We start from the raw sequence: 20,000 nt of genomic DNA on the forward strand, positions 1-20,000 counted from the left end.
GTTTAATGCCTCCTTCCATGAAGTCCAAGGCTTCATGCACTGACATAGCAATTTCTAATATTATTCAAATCAGCAATTTGTGCCAACAGACTTGAAATGCAGAGAAAAGATTGGATTAACCTCGTCTTGTCGAAACCTTGATTCGATTCAATATTTTTATTACAAGCGGGGGCATACAAACATAAAAAAAACAATATCAAAAATCTGGATTAATTTAATTGCAGGAAAACATGAACATATATTGTTCAACCCGATAATTAAAAATGAGTGAAAAAGGTCATTTGTTTAATTTATAAAAGTAGTACATGCATAATAAAAAAGAAAAAAACTCACCCTGTCCTGGAGGTACCATTGGTACTTGGTTGGTGTGTGGAGAGTGACAGGTGACGCCACTTTCAGTGAATGTAGCAGGGCTGTGGAGCCCTTTGAAAAAACAGGAGTAAAACTCCCCTTTTCCTAATACAGGAAGGCCAGGAACTGACAGATAGACCTATACAAAGAGGTGAGATAAAAAGAAATAGAACTGTGGCGAGCATCCTGGCATACTGCATTACAGTGTGGTATGCTGGAAGCATGGCAGCAGACAGAAAGGCAGGGAGTGATCAACACTGCCCAGAAGATCATCGGCTGCTCTCTGCCCTCACTCGATAACATTTCCAGCCCCCGCTACCTCAGCAGAGCCAGTCACAACCTGTTCCAGCTGCTGCCCTCTGGCAGACAGTACAGGTATCACAAAGCACGGACAAATAAACTTAAAGACAGTTTTTTCCCCAGCCATCAGAACTCTGAACTTGCGTTAGCACGACACAATCCCTTCTGTGCAATAACTTCGGTGTGTGCAATAACAATGTGCAATATCTTAGATTGTGCATCATTTTAGAATTTACCTAGCCGGGAAGTGACTTTTTATACTTTCATATTACTTTTTATGTTTTTTTACTGGGAAAATGCACTTTGTAGAGTATCACCACCAATTTTGTTATACGCAGCTGTGTATGATGACAATAAAGGCTTTTGATTTGATTTGAGAAGACAATGTGGTCATGCTGCAAACCCCAGCATGTCTTAAAATGGCTTTTTGTAAAAAGTTATTAATTTTGTTTTTATTTTTCTGGCTGATACGTATTTATTAATTGATTAATCTTCTTAATTTTATAATTTCTCATCTCATCTACCGCTTTATCCAAAGTCGGGTCACGGGTGCAGCAGCTACAGCAGGCAGGCCCAGACTTCCCTCTCCCCAGCCACTTCATTCAGCTCCTCCTGGAGTATCCCAAGGCATTCCCGGGCGAACAGGGAGACCTAGTATCCCCAGTGTAAAATAAGCTGACAAAGTAGTTTTGCAATGACGGGTCCTCAAGACCAGGGAAGGCCCGGAACGAGAATGATCGTGAATTCACCCTTTGATTTCTGTCTTTTGAAGTGTGATAATTTGAATGAGTATTATTACTGTGGTAGTGTTGAATGTTTAAGGTCTAGACCAGGGGGTCGAGAACCTTTTTCACAAAGAGAGCCAGAAACAATAAATATTTTCCAAATATTGTGAGCCATACCACAAATTTTAAAAGTCAAAATATATACATGTATAAGAGTGCCTTTTCATTCTTTTTGTAATTTCATCACTTATTAAGTGGAAAAAACGAGAATTTTTGAAAAGATTCTTATGCTGTTGCCAATAAATGAGAGGATGCGTTCCAAAAGAGTCTACTGCAAAAAAATAAGATTAAAGCAGTTTTAGATCTAATACAGGGGTGGCCAACCCGCGGCTCGCGAGCCGCATGCGGCTCTTTGCCCGGTTTCATGCGGCTCTTACGTCCATATCAAAGTTTGTATTTGTGTTTTATTTGGGTGTGCGCTTCGCTTGAGTTCAATACGGTATTTTCGTCCAATGCGCATGTGCTTGGGATGAAAATACCTCAAAGTTTCCCAGTTGGAGCAAGGTCATTTGAGTAAACGTTTTTAACAGAGAGGGAGAGCTCCCGTGAACCAGAAGCGACAATGAACGGCGTCGCGCACACAAAAAGTACCCAAAGATCGAGCGTCGGCTGAAAAAGCCACACCCCCTGCGAGGCAGACCAAGGCGAGAGTGCTCAGGCGGGAGCAGCCAATAGGAGAGCGAGGTGTACACCCACGTGGTGGGCGCGCTAGTTAAAAGCCATTCATATTAAATGACAGCTCACAAGGAGCGAATGTTGCGCAAAAATAGGCTCTGATTTTATGACAGAAGTCCCACTAAGTAACATGCATAGTAAAAGAAAAACGCTATTGTAAATTATTATATTTTTGTTTGTGGACTTGGTTGAACTGAGAGTTTGTCTGTGTGAGACAGTGCACACAATGTTCATTGTTGATAATGACTGGCCTGTGCTGTTAGTACTGTAGGAGTCAATTTATGTCATTATTATGCTGGTGTGTGACATTTACAATAAATCTGGCTGAGCAAAGGTATGTGTGTAATGTGGCTCTTTGCGGTAACACAGTAAAAAATGTGGCTCTTTGCGGTAACACAGTAAAAATTGTGGCTCTTGGTCTCTGACTGGTTGGCCACCCCTGATCTAATATCTCAGTTCTGTCACCAGTGATTTCCATATTTTAGCTCACAGATTAGCAAAGAACCAGATGCACCCATCAAAAGAGCCACATGTGGCTCCAGAGCCATAAGTTCCCTACCCCTGGTCTAAACCGACGTAGGTAGAACATGTGTTTTTGAGGTCTGGACCGACGTAGGTAGAAAACATGAATGTTCGTAGTCTGGACCGACGTAGGTAGAACATGAATGTTCGTGGTCTGGAACGACACAGGTAGAACATGAATGTTCGTAGTCTGAACCGACGTAGGTAGAACATGAATGTTCGAGGTCTGGAGGGATGTATGTAGAACAAGAACAGAGTCAGAGACTCCGCTTAGAGACAAAGTCCGGGACTTGTGGTCTTGGTGTGTAGAGTCAGGGAATCCGCTAAGAGACAAAGTCAGGGACTTGTGGTCTTGGTGTCTTCAGAGATATTGGGTGAATCACAAAGTAATGAGAACAATTTTGGGAAATTTAGAATCAAATTGTTGTTAAAACTATTAAGTAAGTGATTAAAATGGGTGAGAAAGCGACAAAGGAGGTAGGTTTGTTGCCAGACTTCAGAATGGAAATTGGAGGGTTACCGGATGTGAAATATATGCGGATGCATTGTATGGGAAGTGAAAAGAAGATTTTTAGTAAGTGAATAGAAAAGATTATTGCAAGTGCATGGAAAAGAAAGTGGGAAAAGCAACTGAAGGTGTGCGGAGAGTTGACTTGAGGTGCGTAAAATGCGCAGTGACTGCTGGGATATATAGTACTTTTGCCAATACACCCAGGTGCGTACAACCACCAGAGACTGCCCAAGTTATCTTATGCCTCTGACCAGCGGAATTGATTCACCATGGAGGGAGCCTGAAGATTCTGGTGAGGAAGACATCGTTGAGGAGATTTTTTCGCTGGCGTTTCGGAATCCGATGTTGAATTCTTCGACCAATTCGGACCCCGAGACCTTCCACTGGAGGAGCATTACCCCTATTTTTCCCCCGTTAATTCCTACTCCAAATACCCCGACCAGCAATTACAGAGTGGGCTGACCACCTATTATGGGACACGACGTGATGGCGGGGGTGCTGTGCAATCCTCCCAGAGGAGGCGCCGAGCGCCACGCCGTAGAGGGAAGCGAAAGCAATGCCTGGACACACTAACCACTGTCCAAGTTACGCGCCCGACCACGTCCGTCCAAGCTCCTTTTCCGACCACGTCCGTCCAAGCTCCTTTTCCGACCACGTCCGTCCAAGCTCCTCTCCCGATCACGTCCGTCCAAGCTCCTCTCCCGAACTCTACCACGCCCTTCCTAGTGCCCGAAGTTACTCGGCCGACCTCGCTGTTCCAGTCGTCCCGGGATACTCGGCCGACCTCACTGTACCAGCATCTCCTAGAAACTATGCAGCCCTCCCCGTTCCAAGTGCCCAAAGTTACTCGGCCGAACACGCCTTTCCAAGTGCCCGAAGTTACTCGGCCGACCACGTCTTTCCAAGTGGCCGAAGTTACTCGGCCAAACACGGCTGTTTAAGTGGCCGAAGTTACTCGGCTAACCACGCCTGTCCAAGTGGCCGAAGTTACTCGGCCGGCCACGCCTGTCCAAGTGGTCGAAGTTACTCGGCCGGCCACGCCTGTCCAAGTGGCCGAAGTTACTCGGCCGACCACGCCGTTTCAAGTGCCCCAAGCTCCTGTGCCAAGGCCACGCAAAGTACTCCCGTTGCCTTAGGGGTCGCCAGTCGCACCCGTACCGAAGCCACGGATCAGGTTTCTGGTGACGGACAGCCATTCTAGAACCGCTCTCCCAAGCACCGCTCTCCCAACACCGCTCTCCCAAGCACCGCTCTCCCAAGCACCGCTCTCCCAAGCACCGCTCTCCCAAGCACCGCTCTCCCAAGCACCGCTCTCCCAAGCACCGCTCTCCCAAGCACCGCTCTCCCAAGCACCGCTCTCCCAAGCACCGCTCTCCCAAGCACCGCTCTCCCAAGCACCGCTCTCCCAAGCACCGCTCTCCCAAGCACCGCTCTCCCAACCACCGCTCTGTCCAGCGCCTGCCCGCCCAGAAGTGGCGACGATGCTCCGGCGCTCGTGGAAGACGGGGCCGGCGACGTCGAGAGTGGTAATTCGCCGGAGTCCCTGGAAGAAGGGACTGGCGACGTCGAGAGTGGTAATTCGCCGGAGTCCCTGGAAGAGGGGGCTGGCGACGTCGAGAGTGCCAATTCGCCGGTGACGTTGAGAGTGGCAATTCCCCGGAGTCCCTGGAAGAAGGGGCTGGCGACGTCGAGAGTGCCAATTCGCCGTTGCCCCTGGAGGATGGGGCCGGTGACATCAAGAGTGGTAATTCGCCGGTGCCCCTGGAGGAGGAAGCCGGTGACGTCGAGAGTGGCAATGCGCCGGAGTCCCTGGAAGAAGGGGCTGGTGACGTCAAGAGTGGTAATTCGCCGGTGCCCCTGGAGGAAGAAGGGGCCGGCGTCGTCGAGAGTGGCAATTCGCCGGAGTCCCTGGAAGAAGGGGCTGGCGACGTCAAGAGTGGTAATTCGCCGGAGTCCCTGGAAGAAGGGGCTGGCGATGTCAAGAGTGGTAATTCGCCGGAGTCCCTGGAAGAGGGGGCTGGCGACGTCGAGAGTGCCAATTCGCCGGTGCCCCTGGAGGATGAGGCCGGTGACGTCGAGAGTGGCAATTCGTCGATCCGGATCGACCACAGCCTCGTCTCGTTTCTGGCCGGCGCGGACGCCCGTCGGACCGACCACTGCCTCGTTTCGTTTCTGGCCGGCGCGGACGCCCGCCGGATCGACCACAGCCACGTCTTGTTTCTGGCCGGCGCGCACGCCCGCCGGATCGACCACTGCCTCGTCACGTTCTTGACCGGCGCGGACGGCCGCCGGGTCAACCACAGCCTCGTCTCGTTTCTGGCCGGCGCGGACGCCCGCCGGACCGACCACTGCCCTGTCTTGTTTCTGACCGGCACGGACGCCCGCCGGACCGACTACTGCCTCGTCTTGTTTCAGGCTGGCGCGGACGCCCGCCGGATCGACCTCCCCTTCGTCTGTTCTTGGGTTGGTATGGACGACCACCGGACAATGCTAGGTCTACCACCCACCCTCCCTGCTTCTCATGTTGGAATTGACCTTGGGACGTCTAGGATCCGGACCTTAGAGGGGATGTACTGTCAGGAGTGGCTGGATTGCCCCTCCTGGCATGACGTCACGATTATTATCAGCTGTGGCTAATTACGTGATTAGATTATTTTTGGTATTTAAGCATTATGGTTTTCTGTGAACGCTGTTGGATCGTTCTGGTTTCATTTCATGTTTTTCCTCGTAGTCATTGCCGTTCCCATTGACGCCACGCCACGCTGCATGTTTCTTTTTGTTTGTAATGAATGATCAAGCTAAGTTGTTTATGTTATGTTACCCCGTAAATCACGCTACAAGAGCAACATATCTGCCTCCCCTTTTCCATTTACTTCGGCGACTCTGCATCTGGGTTCACTTTCCCCTCCGATCGCGTCGCACTACGTGACGCGACCGTAACAGTTAGTATAGTTCAACAAACAATGCATGTTCCCAGAGATCTCCAAGCCTACTTAAAAATGTGCAAAAACTGTCTTACATGCTGTAGACACAACTCTCAAGGCAATGAAAGACCCAAGCACGGAACAAGGCAAACATATCCCTTCGAGGTTCTGAACATGGATTTCATTAAACTGAACCAAAGTGGCACATAAACGTGGGTTGAGATATGCATCCAACAAAGCTGATGCCATGGCAGTCGCAAATGCCAAATGCAAAAGAATCATTCCAAGCTGATAGGTTCATTAATAATTACACTTTTAACATAATTATCAAACACTGCAGGCAGACATCTAATTCAATTATTGACATTTAATTAAATAGGCATCTATGATAAGCAATCTTATAAGGGAAGATACATCAAGACTTCCTCTCGGTCTCTGAAAAATCCCCCCGAACAGTAATTTCTCGTACGGCTTTAAAGCCATAAATCAAAACAATTACAAGGTTATTGATTAATCCAACAGCGTAAGCAAAAACATCTGCAATTATAATAACAAAATTAAGGTATTTAACAATAAGAAGAAGAGGAAACTAAAAGCAAACTTCATTTGAATTTAAACAATCACGCCTTCATCCCTCAAAACAATTACATTAAGTCACAATGTAGGGAACACAATGCGAGTGTTCCTGGGAGTGATTGATATCCATCTGCTGGTATCAAGAGTGCTTGACGACTTCACTGCAAACCCAAATCAACCGTCCTCTGAGCCCGGGACTGGGTGAGATGTCAGATCAACAGTCCTTGGAACGAGGACTAGGTGACTGGTTATGACCCCGAGATCTCTTCAGACAATTTGAAGAATGCTTTCATCCAAAAATTATTAAATGCACACATATATAATAGTATTAGAGAATAAACCCAACACAAGCAATGTAATACCAAGAATCATTATAGTGATAATGGTGCTCACTTCGTGGACCACGTGATCCAAACTATGGGACAACATCTTGGAATCAAACTGAAATATCATTGCGCCTACCACCCCAGATTGCTGGACTCGTTAAAAGAACCAATGGAACAGTAAAACTCAAACTCAGAAAAACCATGGCCAGAATGCCTGAGCCTGGTAGAAACCTACATGAGAATCATTCCAAAAGCACCAGTTGCGGCAGTGAACGGCAAACCCTTCCACTTACCAATGTGGGAAAAAGATCTGGTGGTAGAAGAGAAAGGAGAAACTGATTCCCTCACCTAGTGGTTATGCAAAATGTTCCAAGAAAGAACTGTGATGATTGCAAATTATCTGATGACATCTTCTGTCTCCCACACAGGAGGTCCCGTCCCCAAGCAACCTGGTATTCGTCAAGGTCATAAAAAGAAAGTGCTGGCAATCTCCACGTTGGGACGGACCTCACCGTGTGATTTTGGCCACCCCCATGATCGAAAGTGGGGCTCGGATGTCAGCCTTGAACACAAACATCAGTCAGTCTCCTACAAAATCTTAATGGCTGTTCCCCTGGGTATGAGCAGCAAAGAACACCCTACGTCTGGAAGTCATTAGCTACAGATTCCAGGCCTATCTCAACGCATTAGTCAGACTACAACAAGGCCGAGAAGTCCGAATAACTGCCATGACCCAAATGATTATCCAGGTGTGTGCCATGGTAGGAGACTCAAGCTGCACCGTCATCCCTGCCAATGAATTCTACTCAGTCCATGATTCATTAAAAACTATGAAGAGCATACAGAACGCTATGACAAAAGATCCGGTTCCTAAGGATGGCTTGACTGGTTCTTCTCGGGCTCATGGACAGACTCTTGAAATCCCTAGTACCGTTCGTAACTGTTATTGCTCTTGTGCTTGTTATCCTAACATTTTGTTTACCCTGCTTCTCAGCTTTAATCAAACGTACCATGATTGTTGAAACCTAACTTATGCTAACTTGTATACAGATGCAACAATCCATACCCCAATCTGTCCCTGATGTTTTCGCCCCCTTCTGGTCAGTCTAAATTCCAGTTTGAAGTAATTGTGAAGAATTTCGTTTAAAAGTAGCGACGCTAACGCACGAGGTTCCAATGTGTTTATACTCATAACAGGAAAGAATTGGAAGATAAGCTGACAAAGTCGCTTTGCAATTGCTTGGTTATATTGTATCAGTTTGTGAGTTATAAACATATCTTTGTCATACTTTACCTGCATCATTGTCATACAAACTTTGCCCTGCAGATGGTTGACATGTCAGCGCAAATACTCAACTGTCTGACACTGATTAATCAAAACTTAGCCCTGCCAACAACTCTTTGGTTTCACGTATATGACTGATCCACTCATTCTGAGAGAGTTGCGAGGAACAGTCTGTGTTCACAGCTGTTCGCGCTCTCCCCATTCTGCAGTCTGGCAATTAACCTATTTCTTTAAATTGGTCTCACTTTCTGTGCCTGCTCCTGAATCTGTTTTACAGACCCAACACCCAGCAAGTCCGAGGTCGGTCTCGTGGCCTCCACCCAGTGGGACGTGACCGCAGCGCCATGTAGGCATCCTGATCAGATGCCCGAGCCAACTCATCTGTTTCCTCACAATACGGAAGAGCAGCGGCTCTACCCCGAGCCTCTCCTGGATTCTCACCTTATCTCCAAGAGAGTCCGGATATCCTGCAGAGGGAATTTATTTCAGCTGCTTGTATGCCGGATTTCTATCTTTTGGTCACAACCCTCAGCTAGTAACCATAGGTTCCTTCATCACCACGAGGGACCGGTGCTGAATGCGCATCCTTGCAGGCGCTGCACCGATTCGATCTCCCGTGCCATTCTTCCCTTAAACGTGAACAAGATCCCGACATACTTCCTGGAGAGGGCATGGACACCTTTTTTCCGAATGAGGACCATGATCTCAGATTTGGAGGTACTTATTTAATCTCATCCCGACCGCTCCACACTAGGTTGTGAATCGTTCCGAGAGGTGGGGATCACGGTCTGATGAAGCCACCAGAGCCACATCCTCTGCAAAAATCTGACCCCCACTGGAAACGGATCCGACTTACTGCCGTCTACGTGGACCAGACTCAAACACCGGTCATAAAGGGACCTCAAGCCCTAGCTCAGGTTCTTTCCCAACCAGAGGGGTGACATTCCACGTTCGAAGAGCCAGGGATAGAACCACCAAGGACACCTCTGTTGGCTGCCGCCCAACTGTCGACACACCTGACCATGTGAGGAATAATATTTTTCATTAACCGTTTTGTTTCTGGATTATGTGTATGGGCCATGTGATCACTTATGATACATAAATTCAGACAGATTGAGTGGCAGTTTGGCACTATTTTAGATAGAAGTATCTGCTTCCCAAGAGGAGTATAGTTTCAATACAATATAGCGTTTGCGATCATGACACCTCTTTAGTCGGACAAGTGTATGAAGATGAAATATTTACCTGCAATATGTGAAATGTAAGGTGCAAAATTCTTTCATATAGTGGTTGTCAGGAATTTTGCCTTAGTGGTGTACAGTGGAGTTACGGCTGTCAGCCTGGGTATACATTATGTTTAAGGGTGCCACTTTAGTACCTTTTGCCTCCCCTATGTTGTCTTGTAGTTCTGGTTTTCTCTTGACTTTGGTGTTAATAAATTATCATTTAATGTTAATTGCCTTGCGTGTCTGTCTCCTCATTGGCCGGGGGTTTCTGCTGTAGTAGTTGTGACTCCCTGGTACATCTTACCACCAGGGGGGGTCGTAACAAGTGTCATAAACATACGAGTTGTGTAAATGTAACAATATCTATGAATCCAACTAGATCCACACCATTAAATTTTTATATTTTTTATTTGTTAAATGCAGTCTTACTGTTCTGCTTTCCCCTCTACTGATGTTCGATGGGTTGACTTCTTGAACAGCCAAACACTGCTGTTCCATGTCAAAGCTCCAAAGCCACTGGCCCATGTCCTCACCGCGGAGACAATTTGACTGCAAAACACATCTGCATAGAAAAGGCCAAGTCCGTGTTTAATTCTCAGGCACCATTGTGGTACCTCTTCTTACGAATGCTTCAACATAGAATTTTTTTCAGGTTACAAAACTTTGACCTGTAAATCATTGTGCCAATATACAATAATTTGTCTAAGTAGCGAAAAATTAAAAGTAGTATGGCATAAAAATACAACATGTAAATGCTGCAACACTTATATGAATAAATATATATTTACATATAAACAGTGTTCCCCCGCTACTTCGCGGTTCAGCTAACACGGACTCAGAGCTTTGTGGATTTTTTTGGGAAAAAAAATACAATTATTACAGTGAAACAACATATTTTACAGTTTTTTGTTATAACATGAATTTCACTCTCTCTACCCGTATTATATATGGTTGTTGGATTTATTCTGTATTACTATTATACATATATGTGTAGTAATTAATTTCTTTGTTAAATCATTAAATCATTAAAAGGATTAAATCAGAGCTAAGATGGCAGAGCGCACGGGTGCAGCGGCTCACTGCTCTCCAGTTCGTTCGCTTTCCTATAGTCGCCAAGACCTAATCACTTTCGGAAGGAAAGGCAAGAAACCTAAATTTATGACCTTCGATATCCCCGAGAACATCCGGAGACCTCCGGGATCTCAGTGGATATCCAGCCCTCCAAAAATACGACGTAGACGGCGAAGAGAAAGAAAACAGAAGCGGGGTTGCCGGGCGGGCCTAGCGGTTAGGCTCCGACAACAACCATTCCGAACCTCGCTTCCTAGTATCTTTCTGACAAATGCCCGATCTATTACCCACGAAATGGATGAGTTGGAACTTCGAGTTGCTACCAACAGCTTTGTAAGGTACTGCAACATTATTCTTATCACGGAAACATGGCTACACCATCATATACCCGACGCTGCGCTGTCACTAGCTAGCCGAACGCTTTTTCGGAACGATCGTTCCAAAGAACTAACAGGAAAAAGCAAAGGCGGTGGACTATGCATGTACATACACAACGAATGGTGCTGTGAAAGCAAGATCATTGACACTCACTGTTCTCCGGATTTGGAGCTATTGGCAATATGATGCAGACCAAAATATCTACCGAGGGAGCTAACGGTCGTCATAGTAACGGCTATCTACATACCTCCAAATGCTAACGTCAACACAGCTCTCGACCTACTGCAAATGGCTGTAAATAAACAACAGCTCGACCACCCTGATGGAGTCTTTATTGTCGCTGGTGACTTCAACAAAGCATGTTTAAAGTCTGTTCTACCCAAGTTTATCCAATATGTCAAATGCAATACAAGACAAGACAAAATTCTCGACCATGTCTACTCGAACATCAAACATGCCTATTAAGCTGATCCTCTCCCACATCTAGCTGGATCAGACCATCTCTGTATATCTCTAACCCCTGCGTACACCACACTTTGAACGCAGACAAGGCCAAAAATAAAGACAATAAAAACTTGGCCCGAGAAGGCTCTTTCTAAGCTGCAGGACTGCTTTTCCCGCACCAACTGGGAACTTTTCGAACAAAACGACCTCCTGGACTATACAGAAACGGTACTCTCCTACATCAGAAACTGCATTGACAACGTTACTACAAACAAACGGATACAAGTTTTTCCTAATAAAAAAGCCTGCCAAAGAGACACAAGCACTTATCAAATGTCGTAACACCGCTTACAGATCGGGAGACAAGAGAAAGTATAGAGCTGCCAGAGCAGAGCTGAAAAGAGGCATAAAGAAGGCCAAGGCAGCATATACTAAGAAAATCAAAGAGCACTTCAAAGAAAATAACCCAAAGAAGATGTGGCAGGGAATACGACATATAACTAACTACAAGAACAATTCTATGTCTGTAAACGCGAATGCCTCAATAGCGGAGGAACTGAACCATTTCTTTGCCCGCTTTGAAACTGACAAATCAGACCCAGTGTCAACACTCCCACCACCACCCTGCGACAATACACTGGAGTTTCGGGAACAGGAAGTGAGACTGGAAATGCAGTCTGTGAACACCAGGAAGGCTCCAGGAAGGAAAACCAAGAGACGAATTAAGACAAACTGATCCGGACTCCCAACGTATAACAGAACTAAATAGAGAGATAGAATCAATTATAAACAAACATAGGAGAGAGAAATGGAAAGAAACAATTGAAGACACAAAATCGGACACAACCAAACTATTCCGACTGATAAAACATTTAAATGGCGGCAAACAAGCAAGCAACAACGAAGCAATAAAATTTAAAGGTAAATACATAACAACTCCAAAGAAAATAGCGGACAAATTCAACAAACAATATTCATCAGTAATACCCCACAAGACAACAAGAACAGCAAGACGAGTTACAAAAGACCTGAAGAAAAACAACAACAACATAGAACCAATTACTATAAGCCAGACAAAGGTAGCAATAAAGAAAGCCAAGGCTTCGAAAGCCTTAGGCCCAGACAAAATATCTACTCTTCACCTTAAACATTTAGGCGACAAAGGACTACAATATTTAACCGACATTTTTAACCTGTCCCTGAAAACAAGTTTGATTCCTGCAATCTGGAAGTCCTCAATCATTATTCCTCTTCTCAAACCTGGTAAACCTGCAAATGAATCCTCATCATACCGTCCCGTCTCTCTTCTATGTCCCAGCATAAAGATCCTAGACCGAGTTATTCTACCAACCCTCACAGAACATCTACCAGTCCCTGACATCCAGCATGGCTTCAGGTCAAACCACTCCACTGTCACAGCTCTGCACGAGTTCACAGAATCAGTGGCAGGCGGCTTTAATGAGAATACACCGGCAAACCGTACCCTGCTAGTCCAAATCGACCTTAGCAAGGCATTTGATAAGGTCTCTCATGAAAAGCTACTCAAAGACCTGAATTTGACCACCCTACCGAGCTGTATAAAGAGATGGCTCAACTGCTACCTGTCAGGAAGACAATCAAGAGTAAATTTCAGGAATGCTACATCCAGCTCGCGCAATGTCAGGACAGGGGTGCCGCAAGGAGCGGTTACGTCACCAATACTATTCAACTTCTACCTCTCTAACCTTCCTGCAATACCTGAAGATGTCTTTCTAATACAATATGCGGACGATATTTCAATCTTCGTTAAAGGTACGGACGTCAAATCTCTCTCTGCCAAAGCCAACAACTTCTTGGAGAAGCTGGAAGATTTTTTAGAAGAACGACAGCTGGTTGTGTCCCCGGAGAAATCCACAGTGACCTGGTTTACCCCAGCCACTGCTGAAGCTAACCTCCATCCCAAGATCACCATCAAAGGGGTACCAGTAAAACTGGAAAAAACGCCCAAACTACTTGGCGTCACATTTGACACTATGTTTTGTTTTGGCCCGCACATCAAGCAGACAGTTGCAAAGGCAAAGAAAAAGCTGAACCTACTTAAATCACTAGCAGGCTCCAGCTGGGGTTGTGAAAAAGAAACACTACTCCTAACATACAAATCTATCGTCCGTTCTGTCCTTGAATATGCGAGCCCAGTATGGTCGCCAATAATTAAAGACACACACTGGAACCGGCTTCAATCAATTCAAAACCAAGCACTCAGGATAGCATCCGGATGTCTCTCTATGTCAGCCATAGACCACCTGCATGCTGAGTGCGCAGTTATGCCTCTGAAGGAGCACTGTGAAATGATCGGAAAGCAGTACCTGGCGGCATGCCATCTTGAAGGCCATCCAGGTCGCAGACTTCTTCAAGCAAACCAGAAACCAAGAAAGATGAAAAAGACCATCATCACACAGCATGGCAAGGAAATAGAAAAAGAATACGACAAGCCAAATCCTACCAAAGAAGACTACAAACAATGCGTCAAATCCATTCACACCAAAGAAGTTCAAAACATCCTCAACAAGGCAAAACCCAACAAAGTCCTCAATGCCCTACCACCTCTAATAAACCAAGAAGAAAAACTGCTGAGCAGGAAGGTGAGATCCGAGCTCGCCAGGCTCAGATCAGGCTACAGCAGGAAACTAAACAGCTACCTGTCCAGGATTGATCCAGGAATACAAGATGCCTGCCCAAAATGCAACTTTTCCCCCCACAATACTGAACATCTTTTTTCGTGTACAAATGACCCCACAAATCTAACCATCCAAGACCTCTGGACAAGACCAAAGTTGGTCGCAGAATTTTTAAAACTAGACGATTAAGAGAACATTTGTAACCGGTTTTTCTATCACTACGACATACAACACAACACAGAACAAAAAGAAGCTTGACCCCCAGAATTCAGTACCAGAGAGGCTAATCAATCAATCAATCAACCAGGAAGGCTGCTAGTCCAGACGGAATACCTGGCAAGGTGCTCAAAGCCTGTGCTGAACAGCTGGCAGGAGTCTCCACGGACATTTTCAATCGGTCCTTGCGACAATCCATCGTTCCTGGCTGCCTGAAATCTGCCACCATCATTCCTGTCCCCAAAAAGCCAACCATCGGCAGCTTGAACGATTACAGGCCTGTTGCTCTCACGCCTGTGATCATGAAGTGCTTTGAAAAGTTGGTGGCCCGACACATCAGAAATACAATTCCCCCCTCAGTTGACCCTCACCAGTTTGCTTATAGAGAAAACAGGTCCACTGAGGATGCTATCGCCGTGGCTCTACCCACAGCAATGCGCAACCTGGAGCACCAGGGGAACTATGTGAGGATGCTTTTCATAGACTATAGCTCAGCCTTTAACACCATCAAGCCGGACATCCTGAAGGACAAACTCTACCACCTTGCACTATCCTCTTCAATCTGCTGCTGGATAAAGAACTTCTTGACTGGTCGACCACAAACTGTCAGAATGGGTCCACACCTCTCTTCCTCCATTACACTGAACACTGGCTCACCACAAGGCTGTGTACTGAGTCCTCTCCTGTACTCCCTGTACACATACGAATGCACACCAGCCCACCAGTCAAACTCTATCATCAAATTCGCCGATGACACCACTGTGATCGGACTCATCTCAGGCGGGCATGAGTCAGCTTACAGAGACGAGGTCGACAAACAGTCTTCTTGGTGCTCGGCGAACAATCTTACACTAAATACCACAAAGACTAAAGAAATAATCCTGGACTTTCGCAGGCGCAGCACAGACCTGGCCCCACTCCTCATTAACGGAGTATGTGTAGACAGGGTCCAATCCTTCAAATTTCTGGGAGTCCACGTCACGGATAGGCTCTCCTGGTCCACAAACACCACAGTGTTAGTGAAGAAGGCCCAGAAACGACTCCACTTTCTCAGGGTACTGAGAAGGGACAAATTGGACACCAAGCTTCTGGCAACCTTCTACAGTGCCACTGTGGAGAGCATCCTGACTTACGGCATTACAGTGTGGTATACCGGAAGCACGGCAGCAGACAAAAAAGCCATACAGAGGGTGATAAACACTGCCCAGGAGATCGCCGGCTGCTCTCTGCCATCCCTAGAAGACATTGCCAACCCCCGATAAATCAGAAGAGCCGGGTCCATTGTTGGAGACCCATACCACCCTGGACACGGCCTGTTCCAGTTGCTTCCATCTGGCAGACGCTACAGGTCCTACAAAGCACGGACAAACAGGCTCAAGGACAGCTTCTTCCCAACAGCCATCAGGTCTCTGAACCTGCAGCAACACGTGACGTGACGACTACACATATCCCTACTATGAAATTAAGTCAAGTCGAATTGAAGTAACAGGAAGGTCGTTTGGTGCAGATCTACCTTCCACAGGATGACTGAGGGAGGGTAAGTATAAAGACTGAGAGGTAAGTGATCCATCTTATTCTTGTTGGCATCGGTGAGGCAACTTGTAGTCGCCGGAAAATGGCGCTCAAGGCGGAGAGCTAACAAGTATGAATATGTCATAAATAAATGTCATAAATGTGTCTGGCCTGGGAAGACGAACTTGTGGAGAAGCACTATACAATTTCGTCATACGCTGCTGAGGGTATGATGACTACTAGGCTTTTTGTCAAGTCAATGATGACGACAATGCCTATGTCTGATTTTCATTTTTTCATTTTTCATTACACATATCCCTACTATGAAATTAAGTCAAGTCGAATTGAAGTAACAGGAAGGTCGTTTGGTGCAGATCTGCCTTCCACAGGCTGACTGAGGGAGGGTAAGTATAAAGACTGAGAGGTAAGTGATCCATCTTATTCTTGTTGGCATCGGTGAGGCAACTTGTAGTCGCCGGAAAATGGCGCTCAAGGCGGAGAGCTAACAAGTATGAATATGTCATAAATAAATGTCATAAATGTGTCTGGCCTGGGAAGACGAACTTGTGGAGAAGCACTATACAATTTTGTCATACGCTGCTGAGGGTATGATGACTACTAGGGTTTTTGTCAAGTCAATGATGACAACAATGCCTATGTCTGATTTTCATTTTCATTTTACATTTTCATATGAGGATGCTTTTCATTGACTATAGCTCAGCCTTTAACACCATTAAGCCGGACATTCTGAAGGACAAACTCTACCACCTTGGACTATCCTCTTCAATCTGCTGCTGGATAAAGAACTTCTTGACTGGCCGACCACATTTTGTCAAAATGGGTCCACACCTCTCTTCCTCCATTACACTGAACACTGGCTCACCACAAGGAGTCCCCTCCTGTACTCCCTGTACACATACGACTGCACACCAGCCCACCAGTCAATCTCCATTATCAAATTTGCCGATGACACCACTGTGATCGGACTCATCTCAGGCGGGGATGAGTCGGCTTACAGAGACGAGGTCGACAAACTGTCTTTTTGGTGCACGGCGAACAATCTTACACTAAATACCACAAAGACTAAAGAAATTATCCTGGACTTTCGCAAGCGCAACACAGACCTGGCCCCACTCCTCATTAACGGAGTATGTGTAGACAGGGTCCAATCCTTCAAATTTCTGTGAGTCCATGTCACGGATAGGCTCTCCTGGTCTACAAACACCACAGTGGTAGTGAAGAAGGCCCAGAAACGACTCCACTTTCTCAGGGTACTGAGAAGGGACAAATTGGGCACCAAGCTTCTGGCAACCTTCTACAAAGCCACTGTGGAGAGCATCCTGACTTGCGGCATTACAGTGTGGTATGCCGGAAGCACGGCAGCAGACAAAAAAAGCCATTTAAAAAAATTAAAAAATAAAAAAAAATTTAAAAAATTACAAAATAATTGGAATTAAATTCAAATTAAGCATTTTTGAAGGGAAATCCCAACTTTGCGGAAATTCACTTATCGCGGGTGGTCCCGGTCCCCATTAACCGCGATAATCGAGGGAACACTGTATATCTGTATATATATATATGTATGTATGTATGGGTGTGTGTATGGGTGTGTGTATGGGTGTGTGTATGGGTGTGTGTATGTGTGTGTGTATAGGTGTGTGTATGGGTGTGTGTATGGGTGTGTGTATGGGTGTGTGCATGGGTGTGTGTATGGGTGTGTGTATGGGTGTGTGCATGTGTGCATGTGTATGTGTATATGTGTATATGTGTATATGTGTATATGTGTATATGTGTATATGTGTATATGTGTATATGTGTATACGTGTATGTGTATGTATGTGTATGTGTACGTGTGTATGTGTGTATGTGTGTGTGTGTGTGTATGTGTGAATGTGTGTATGTGTGCATGTGTGCATGTGTGCATGTGTGTGTGTGTATGTGTGTATGTGTGTATGTGTGTACGTGTGCATGTGTGTGTGTATGGGTGTGTGTGTATGGGTGTGTGTGTATGGGTGTGTGTGTAAGGGTGTGTGTGAGTGTATGTATGTATGGGTGTATGTATGAGTGTATGTATGGGTGTATGTATGTATGTTTGAATGTGTGTGTATGTGTGTATGTGTGTAGGTGGGTAGGCGGGTAAGTGGGTATACGTATACATATACACATATACACATATACATATACATATACATATACATATACATATACATATACATATACATATACATATACATATACATATACATATACATATACATATACATATACATATACATATACATATACATATACATATACATATACATATACATATACATATACATATACATATACATATACATATACATATACATATACATATACATATACATATACATATACATATACATATACATATACATATACATATACATATACATATACATATACATATACATATACATATACATATACATATACATATACATATACATATACATATACATATACATATACATATACATATACATATACATATACATATACATATACATATACATATACATATACATATACATATACATATACATATACATATACATATACATATACATATACATATACATATACATATACATATACATATACATATACATATACATATACATATACATATACATATACATATACATATACATATACATATACATATACATATACATATACATATACATATACATATACATATACATATACATATACATATACATATACATATACATATACATATACATATACATATACATATACATATACATATACATATACATATACATATACATATACATATACATATACATATACATATACATATACATATACATATACATATACATATACATATACATATACATATACATATACATATACATATAGATATACATATACATATAGATATACATATACATATAGATATACATATAGATATACATATAGATATACATATAGATATACATATAGATATACATATAGATATACATATAGATATACATATAGATATACATATAGATATACATATAGATATACATATAGATATACATATAGATATACATATAGATATACATATAGATATACATATAGATATACATATAGATATACATATAGATATACATATAGATATACATATAGATATACATATAGATATACATATAGATATACATATAGATATACATATAGATATACATATAGATATACATATAGATATACATATAGATATACATATAGATATACATATAGATATACATATAGATATACATATAGATATACATATAGATATACATATAGATATACATATAGATATACATATAGATATACATATAGATATACATATAGATATACATATAGATATACATATAGATATACATATAGATATACATATAGATATACATATAGATATACATATAGATATACATATAGATATACATATAGATATACATATAGATATACATATAGATATAGATATAGATATAGATATAGATATAGATATAGATATAGATATAGATATAGATATAGATATAGATATAGATATAGATATAGATATAGATATAGATATAGATATAGATATAGATATAGATATAGATATAGATATAGATATAGATATAGATATAGATATAGATATAGATATAGATATAGATATAGATATAGATATAGATATAGATATAGATATAGATATAGATATAGATATAGATATAGATATAGATATAGATATAGATATAGATATAGATATAGATATAGATATAGATATAGATATAGATATAGATATAGATATAGATATAGATATAGATATAGATATAGATATAGATATAGATATAGATATAGATATAGATATAGATATAGATATAGATATAGATATAGATATAGATATAGATATAGATATAGATATAGATATAGATATAGATATAGATATAGATATAGATATAGATATAGATATAGATATAGATATAGATATAGATATAGATATAGATATAGATATAGATATAGATATAGATATAGATATAGATATAGATATAGATATAGATATAGATATAGATATAGATATAGATATAGATATAGATATAGATATAGATATAGATATAGATATAGATATAGATATAGATATAGATATAGATATAGATATAGATATAGATATAGATATAGATATAGATATAGATATAGATATAGATATAGATATAGATATAGATATAGATATAGATATAGATATA

General features: G+C 42.9%; 1 protein-coding gene across 4 annotated transcripts in view; it reads right to left on the minus strand.

Annotated features, from left to right (window-relative positions):
• Positions 1-20,000, minus strand: part of plxnb1b (plexin b1b) — a 105,676-nt gene that overhangs the window by 66,613 nt on the left and 19,063 nt on the right. For all 4 annotated transcript variants that reach the window (XR_013325506.1, XM_077711776.1, XM_077711775.1 and 1 more), the window contains exons 5-6: positions 9,911-10,043; positions 334-490 (exon numbers count right to left, since the gene is read on the minus strand). Coding sequence is in view for 3 of the 4 variants with exons in the window: in XM_077711776.1 (XP_077567902.1) it covers positions 334-490; positions 9,911-10,043 (290 nt within the window). In the remaining variant the exon portion in view is untranslated. The remainder of the gene's footprint in view (positions 1-333; positions 491-9,910; positions 10,044-20,000) is intronic.

The sequence above is a fragment of the Stigmatopora nigra genome, unplaced genomic scaffold, assembly GCF_051989575.1.
Source record: "Stigmatopora nigra isolate UIUO_SnigA unplaced genomic scaffold, RoL_Snig_1.1 HiC_scaffold_29, whole genome shotgun sequence".
Lineage (NCBI taxonomy): Eukaryota > Metazoa > Chordata > Actinopteri > Syngnathiformes > Syngnathidae > Stigmatopora > Stigmatopora nigra.